Below are 8,379 nucleotides of genomic sequence, written 5' to 3'. Positions count from 1 at the left end.
TGAAGGACCGCTTCCCTCCTCACGCCCTCGCCAGTCTTTCTGGGACGAGCTCTCGAGCCCCTTAGGCAGCCGACGACTGACCGCGAGCCTTTCCATCAGCCTATCAGAGGCGAAGGCGCCAAAAGGACCAACGGCTTTTCCCCGCTCCTGCTACGCCATCCCGCGAAAACGAACTTCGCGTGACGTCACGCCCAGGCGCCGGGAGCATATTGACATACTGTCCGTTTTCCTGTAGCCAACCAGAAGAAGAGCGTGGCTTCCTGTCCCGCCTTGTTCACCCGACGTCAGCTTATTAGTAAAAACCGTCCTTCCCTCGGCTCGACCAATCGGCGCCTCTGCTTGTGATTTCCCCGCCCGCCTTGTCGTCTGGCCGGCAGCGCCGTGCTATGGAGAACGGGACGCTCGAGGGGCCCGTTTCGCCTCGCCTTAGCGGCCGAGGGGTGGTGCCGCTTCTGGAGACATGACCCAGTACCTCAGCAGCAGCCCGAGCAGCGGCGGGGACGGCCGCGCCCTGTGGGGCTCCCTCGGCAGCCCCGCCAGGCTCTATTGTAAACTGGCGGGCCGGGCAGACGGCGCCAGGAATGGCAGGTACGGGGAGGGGGCGGGGGGGAGGGGGCGGGGGGGAGGGGGCCGCCGCGTCTCCCCTCACGTGCACGACTTCTTCAGAGCCTGGCGCGGGGCTCTAGAGGCGCTTCCAAACGTTACGCTGATAATTCCAGAGGGGTAGCTGTGCTGGCCTGTTGTAGCAGAATGAAAACGGGACGTGAGCGGTTTGAAGGCTGATGTTTTAGCGTTCACGAGGCAGCCCAAATAATGCGCTTCCCAATCCGCTTTCAATGCCCTTTGAAGGTGGGTTTTACTATGCGAACGGGCAAAATCCACTTGCGAACGATCGTTAAGGTGGGCTGAAAGTGGACTGAGGGCGAAAACGCACGGGCGCTTGAGCCTCCTTTCTTCCCTGTTCCAGCCAGGATCCAGCCAGGATCGAACGCACATCCGTGCGTTCGATCCTGGCTGGATCCTGGCTGGAACAGGGAAGAAAGGAGGCTCAAGCGCCCGTGCGTTTTCGCCCTGAAAGTGCTTTATTCGGGCTGTGTGAGAGTGCAGTGAGCTCAGACTCTCGATCGTTTATGCTGGAGCAAATTTTGTTGGTGTTTAATGTGCTTGCAGGACTCCTGCTCTCTTCCAAATCTTCGTTTTTCATTGTGAGGCCTTTTCTGTGTTCCCCGTATTAAGTATTCCTTCTCGAGATGAAGCAACCAGGATTGTGCGCGGTATTTTAAAGGTGGCGGGAATGGATAACATTTGTTGGGCCTTACAACTAGCTCTTATTCCTTCTCCTTTCACTTTCTTTTTCCACCGCTGCAATGTCTGAAACTAATTCTCTCCGCCCCCCCTTATTCTTTACTTCATGACTCATCTGGTGACATAGATAGCCTACACAGTGGGTAGCCGTGTTAGTCTGTTTGTAGTAGTCAAAAAGGGCAAGAGTCCAGTAGCACCTTAAAGACTAACAAAAATATTTTCTAGTAGGGTATGAGCTTTCGTGAGCCACAGCCTCGTAAAAGTTAGGCTTTTTTTTTTTACCCAGTGTAAGTCACTTTGCTTTTGTGTACATTGAATCTTATTGATTATATACTATCATACCCCAGCCCTCAAATCTGGGCACCTTCATTTTGATCCTAGTCATATTGCTTGATTGTGTATACATCAAGTACATTGATTTTGTATTCTGTCCCTGATGATTACATTGTGTCTTCTCCTAGCATGTACAACAGAAAGCAGGAAAAGAACTGGAAGTTTTCTTGCCTGTCTTTCCTCATGTTAGGTGAGAGTAGCCCCTTTCATCTCTTTGTACAGCACCAAAAGTGTACACATCTTGTTTCTGGTGCCCAGCTTTCTGCACACAAATCAAGGTTGGGTTCTCTCTAGCTGCACCTTTACTTCACCCTTTTCTCATCTTAATGTTTTGCTACCCACTAAAAACTTTAAAATAAGTTCTATAAATGATATGGCTTTCCCTTCCCACATTATCCGTGTAAAAGACTTTCATATAAGCTTTGGCTAGTTTGGAACCTTAGCATATTTCTTGTTAAAATATAATTCTCCATTCTCAAACACTCCGGCCTTTACAACTGGAACCTTCTTGTTTCTCACCTGTAACTTCTGAGCAACTTAATGCTTCAGCCAAATTCTTTGAGCATATGAGTAAATCAAACCTAAAGGGTTTAGGGATGCTTATGTTACATACAAATAGTCAGTCCAAAACTTCAGCTGTCCTACATGTAGAGTTGTCAGATTAGTTGTTAACAGCTACTAAATCTTTCTACAACTGTAATGTGGGTTGCCTCTCTCTTTTTTTTTCTGGCCCCTTTAATTGCTTCTGCCATGAAGAAATGGAGCTAATGGTTTCCTTACCACTTTTCCTAGCAAGAGAAAGTTTTGCCTGCTTAATTTTTGTTGGGCTGTTTTAAAGGCACAAACACAGTGGCAGGGCAATTACTGGCGACCTATAGGATATAGGTTTATTTATTTATTAAGAGTCTCACTCAGCGTTTGAAGATCATGAATGGAAATAATGTATTCTTTCTAGGATGTGTTCAGGCATCAAATTTAATCATGGTTCCATAAAAATGTGAATGAACTCAGATTGTGCCAGGCTTGCCTGTACCCTTTTCTCTTATTGTTCAGAATTGGGTGATGGATTTATGCTTGAAAACTGACTCCAGCTACCTATGATGTATACATTCAGGTGTGCAGGGTAACATGTTAGTTTTCTGAAGAGAGTGAGAAGGCAAACCATGCAATCCTGAAGGGGAGGCCAAAATGGGTGAGGAGGTGGTGTGACCCATACAGCGGTATAAGTGCCATTTACGCCATCCAAACAGGCATGGACACCAGCGCAGGGGAACTTATGCTGCTGCAGGGGAGCCGTGCAGCAGCGTGAGCTACTGGTGCTGGCACAGCCTTGCTGGCAGTGTATCTCCATCACAAGGGCTTGTGCCAGTGCCGAAAGCAGTGTTCCTGGTTGGCAGAGCTGCCTTTAGGCAGCTTCCAAAGCCCTTTCGGCCCGGGAACGCCCCTTTTTGCAGGCACCAAAGTGAGACTCTATGGAGAGTTTCATGGGGTTTTCTTTAAAATACCATTTTCAGCTTGCTGTGCCCAGCAGCAAACTGATCAGGGAGCAGTGCGGGTGCGCTGTTACTAGGCACACTGCAATTGCCCCCTTCAGGAATGGGCTGAAAGAGTGAGTCCCTTCTCATCCAGATATGCAGGGACTCGCCAAGGCTTCCACCATGGTGGGAAGAGACAGTCCTACATGCTTAGAGATATTTTGTTAATTTAAAAGGTTATAGTTATATACTTAATAGTTACATCTCTTACGTTGTGTGTTTTTGGTAGGGTTGCATACAGGGCATATGAAAGTCATCTCTTAGTTGATGTAACTTGCTGGGAAATTAGTACCATTGGTTTACAGGATTGCTCCAATTCGCATGTTTGTGACTTGGAATTGTAAAAGGTTGTTGAAGCAGACCTTATTCACAGAAATTATGCTTAACCTTCGGAGGTGTCCCTAACACATCGTTGCTCTGAAGCTTTAACAGCTGCGCATGCAGAGAGCTGAAAGTAAAAATTGCAATCCTATGCATACTTGGGAGTAAGTCTAATTGAATATAGTGATTTATCTCCAAGTAGACATGCTTAAAATGTGCTGCGTGAGTCCAAGTTGGATTGGGACTAGGTGGGATAGAGTTCTGGGGCTGATCCTGTGAGGAGGGTCTAGTCAGAATTAAAGATGCATGCATAAACATAGAGTCAATCTGGAGTTAGAGACTGGGTTGCAAATTAGAGTTTACATCAAGGGCTGGCAATCCCCACGAGACTGGGAAGGATGAAACTTACCCAAATATTGTCTGTGGATACTGTGACATGTCATTTCCAGCTACCCAGCAGGAAGTCATCACTGCATTGCAGGACTCTCAAAGATTCATGTGAAACTATGGTAAAAACCTTAGAGTTTTGGGTGATTTCTCAAGCATCCCACATTGCAGTGGCATTGCTTCCAGTTAACACAGCTGGAAGTCATGTCATGGTGTTGACAGATGCCGTATTGCTTCCCGCCCATTTTTCTCCTGCACTCTATAGAGCAGCAGTGGGGGACAAAAATGCGTGGTGGGCGGTCACTAAATCAGGCAACCTGGTCAGCCTAATGCAAACAGGCCTGTGTGCTTGCCAGAAGCTTCTGTTCATGGATTGTATGTAGGACGGGTGGCTGATTATCTTATCCAGTTGCAGATGTTGCTTTTTTTCTGAATCTTGTTCAGGAGATCTCTGGGCCTTTAAGGGGCATTGCAGTAGCAAGCCCTTCCCCTTAAGGACCTGCACATGGATTTTTGGATGCTGCCTGTACTCTTGCTAGAGAGTATCCAAGCTGAGGAGACCAAAGCTGCAGGGAGAGGAGGGACCGACCAGTTGAGTAGACAAGGGTCTTTTATGCATGGGTTGGATCTCCCTGTTTGGACCTGGGTTCATCGCACATTAAAGTAACCCAGGTTGGGGGAAACTATGCATTGGCTTGAATGATCAGGGACGAAACTGTGTACTAATTGAACCATGAATACAGAAAAACAATCTCCCAAGCTCAAATCAAGTCCCACCCCTTTAAATGCTGCTCTGTAATTGGCTTACTTCGCAGTGCTGCCTGTGAGAGATTTCCTTCCCCCCAAACCCAACTGCTGCATAAAAAAGGATTTTAAGAACAACAACAACCAACAAAAAACGGAGCGATCTGAAAGAAGGGGGTGGGGAGAAATCCAAGCCTCGTTTTTTAAAAAGCCTTTTGGTTCTCGTAGGTTATCCGGGCTGTGTAACCGTGGTCTTGGTATTTTCTTTCCTGACGTTTCGCCAGCAGCTGTGGCCGGCATCTTCAGAGGAGTAACACTGAAGGATAGTGTCTCTTCAGTGTCCTTCAGTGTTACTCCTCTGAAGATGCCGGCCACAGCTGCTGGCGAAACGTCAGGAAAGAAAATACCAAGACCACGGTTACACAGCCCGGATAACCTACGAGAACCAATGAACTCTGACCGTGAAAGCCTTCGACAGCCTTTCTTTTGCTCAGAAAGAGCTCCCAGGAAGCACTTGAATCCCTGCCTCTTTACACACTGTTTTGTGATTGGCTGTGAGAGAAGCCAATCTTCTGTTTTCCCATGTTTAACCATCTGCATGCTGCTTTGAAGAGGGGGTTAGAAAAGGGTGGGGCGTGATGGTGTGGGGAAGCTCAACCCGAGAACGGAGTATGCATGCTTTGTGACTCCGGAATGAGCCAGGATGAACGGTTTAATTCGGGCCAGAAGAGGAATGAAAAAAGCCGGGTTTGTTTTGCGTCAAAACAGCATTGAGCTTCCAAGGAATGAGATACTGTGCATATTGAAAAGTTTGATCCTGGCTGAAACGGGGAATAAAGGAGGTTAAAGCGACCATGCATAAAACACCAAGGAAGCTAGAAGACTGAGAGGGAGGCAGACTGGCAAGCAGAGAGACAACCTCAGACAGTCCGAATCTATTGTCCAGGATTGGCCTGAAAGTATTTATGGCTACATCAAGGAAAATAAAAGGTACTTTTGCGTAGGGGGTGGTCCTATGCTGAAACCTGGACGATGGTATCAGCCTTTCTTTCTCTGCTACCTACCTTCAGGACTACTAGTAGGGGGTGGTCCTATGCTGAAACCTGGAAGATGGTATCAGCCTTTCTTTCTCTGCTACCTACCTTCAGGACTACTAGTGCACATCTTTTTTTATTTTTTTTATTTTTATAACATAAAATAAAAACAAACACAATAATAATAAACAAACACAATAATAATAATAATAATACAAAACATTAAAAAATACAAAAGAGTATCTATATAAACTTATCAATACATTTACGATTACAGAGTATATAAAATTGGAAAAACTAAGATACCCTTTTGACCCTCCACCCACCTTAAAAAAGTGACCCATCACCCGACTTCCGTAGAAGTGTCTTAACAGTTTTAAAGATATTAACTATAAAATATACAATTATTAAATCTAGTTTCTATAACTCTCTAAATAAAATAGTAAAATCCATTTTTGCCAGTTTATCCCAATATGTGGCGGCCTTACCCCAGGTTTTTTTAAATTCTTCCAAATCCTTTCCATGTAGGAATTACGTTAGTTTGGCCATCCTCATATAAATCCATAATTTCTCCAGTCCCGAATTGAAGATTTATTCATTTGTTTCCATACTCTAGCTATTACTATTCTTGCAGCGGCAAAACTGTATTGACAAATAACCCTGTCATATTTATCTATGTTGTTTTGTGGAATTCCTAATAAACAAAATGAGGGTTCTCTTTTTACTCTCACATTAATCAAATTATTAGTTTCTCTAATAACTTTTTTCCAAAAGCTTTTAATTTTTTTACATATCCACCATACATGCATAAAAGTGCTTCTTTCCTTTCCACATTTCCAACATAAATCCCCCTCTTCTTTTTTCATTTTAGATATCATCACAGGCATTGTATGCCACCTATAAAACATTTTGTATAAATTTTCTCTAATTTCATTAATTATTGTAAATTTAAATTCTCTCTTCCATAAGTTTTCCCATATGTCCAAATCAATATTAGATCCTAACTCCTTCATCCATTTTATCATTACTGGTTTAATTCTTTCTTGTTCTAAATTAATTTTAATTATTTATATAGTCTTCCTATCAATCCTTTATTTCCCTTTATTAATATATTCTCCAATTCAGATTTAGTTTTATTAAATCCCACCTGGTTATCTTTATTAAATATATCTTTTAATTTATAATACATAAACCAGTCCTTAATATTAAGTTCTTCTCTACTTCTTAAAACCCATTTACCCTCCTTATATTCAATAATTTCCCTATATATATCCATTTCTAAATTTAGATGTATCCCTCTTCTCATGTATGCTTCTATTAGGTTAATCCATCCCGGGGTCTTGTTTTCCAAAATCCTTTTATATTTTTTCCAAATTTGAAATAATCCAAATCTAATAATATGAATATTAAAATCCTTATTTACCTTCTCTTTCTCATACCATAAATAAGCATGCCATCTAAAACGTAGGTTAAAACCTTCTAATTCTAATATTTTAGTATTCTCTAATAAAATCCAGGTCTTGAACCAAGCGAAACAGGATGCCTCATAATACATTCTTAAATCTGGTAACCCTAAACCACCTGTTTCCTTTGATTCAATTAAGTTATTATATGCTATTCTGTGTCTTTCCTTACCCCATAAAAAACTTAAAATATCTTTTTTCCATATTTTAAATATTTTGGCCCCTTTTATTGGTAAGTTTTGAAATAAAAAAATCATTTTGGGTAATACCATCATTTTAATCACCAAAATTCTACCCCATAATGATAGAGGTATTTTTTCCCAGTTTTTCAAGGCTATAGTAATTTGCTGCCATACTGTAGTATAATTATTTTTAAATAATTTAAGGTTATTTGAGGTTAACCAAATACCTAAATATTTTACTTTATGTTCAATAGAGAAACCTGAACATTTTGACAATTCTTGCCGCTGCAACAATGTCATATTCTTAACCAATATTTTAGTTTTATTTATTTTAAAACCCGCAAGCTTCCCATAAACCTCAATCATTTTATTCCAATCCCTAATTTGACTAATAGGATTAGTTAAAAAACAAACTAAATCGTCCGCATAAGCTTTGACCTTAAAATGATTTCTCCCAAGTTGACAGCCTATCATATCTTTATTTGTTCTAATCTTCCTCAATAAAACTTCTAACGTTAGGATAAACAATAATGGTGAAAGAGGACAGCCTTGTCTTGTACCTTTTTGGATCTCAAATTGTGCTGTCAAACTACCATTAATCAACAGTCTAGCCGTTTGATAAGTATAAATATTTCCAATAGCTGATTGAAAATTTTGACCCAAACCCATATATTCTAATACTTTTTTCATAAATTTCCAATTTACATTATCAAACGCTTTTCTGCATCTAAAAATATCATTGCAATGAGTGTAGTAACAGATTCAGCATATTCTATAAGATTAAAAATACCTGGTAGTTTACCCTCACGTTTACCCTTTTTCTTCTTTGCAGATATATCCAATCTTGGATCCATCACTCCATTAAAGTCTCCCATCCAAATCATTTTTTCTTTAGCATGTTCAGCTAATATCACTGCCAACTCATTATAAAACATTTTTTGATTGCTATTAGGTGCATAGATGCCAACTAACAATATTTTTTGAAAACCACTTACAATTTATACCAATTGGATCCTCCCCTCCTTATTTTTATATAGAATTTTAGGTTCTAATGTCAAAGGAATATACATTGTTA

At 41.7% G+C, this 8,379-nt stretch overlaps 1 protein-coding gene across 1 annotated transcript in view; it reads left to right on the top strand.

Moving 5' to 3' along the window:
- The first annotated feature begins 460 nt into the window (after positions 1-460).
- The window catches only part of SLF2 (SMC5-SMC6 complex localization factor 2), a 49,113-nt gene continuing 41,194 nt past the window's right edge, over positions 461-8,379 (top strand). Inside the window, exon 1 of the mRNA XM_056849906.1 lies at positions 461-588. Coding sequence (XP_056705884.1) covers positions 461-588 — 128 coding nt within the window. The remainder of the gene's footprint in view (positions 589-8,379) is intronic.

The sequence above is a fragment of the Euleptes europaea genome, chromosome 5 (genome assembly GCF_029931775.1).
Source record: "Euleptes europaea isolate rEulEur1 chromosome 5, rEulEur1.hap1, whole genome shotgun sequence".
NCBI classification, from domain to species: Eukaryota; Metazoa; Chordata; class Lepidosauria; order Squamata; family Sphaerodactylidae; genus Euleptes; species Euleptes europaea.
The sequence above is the reverse complement of the archived record's forward strand: the minus strand, read 5'-3'. Positions and strand labels throughout refer to the sequence as shown.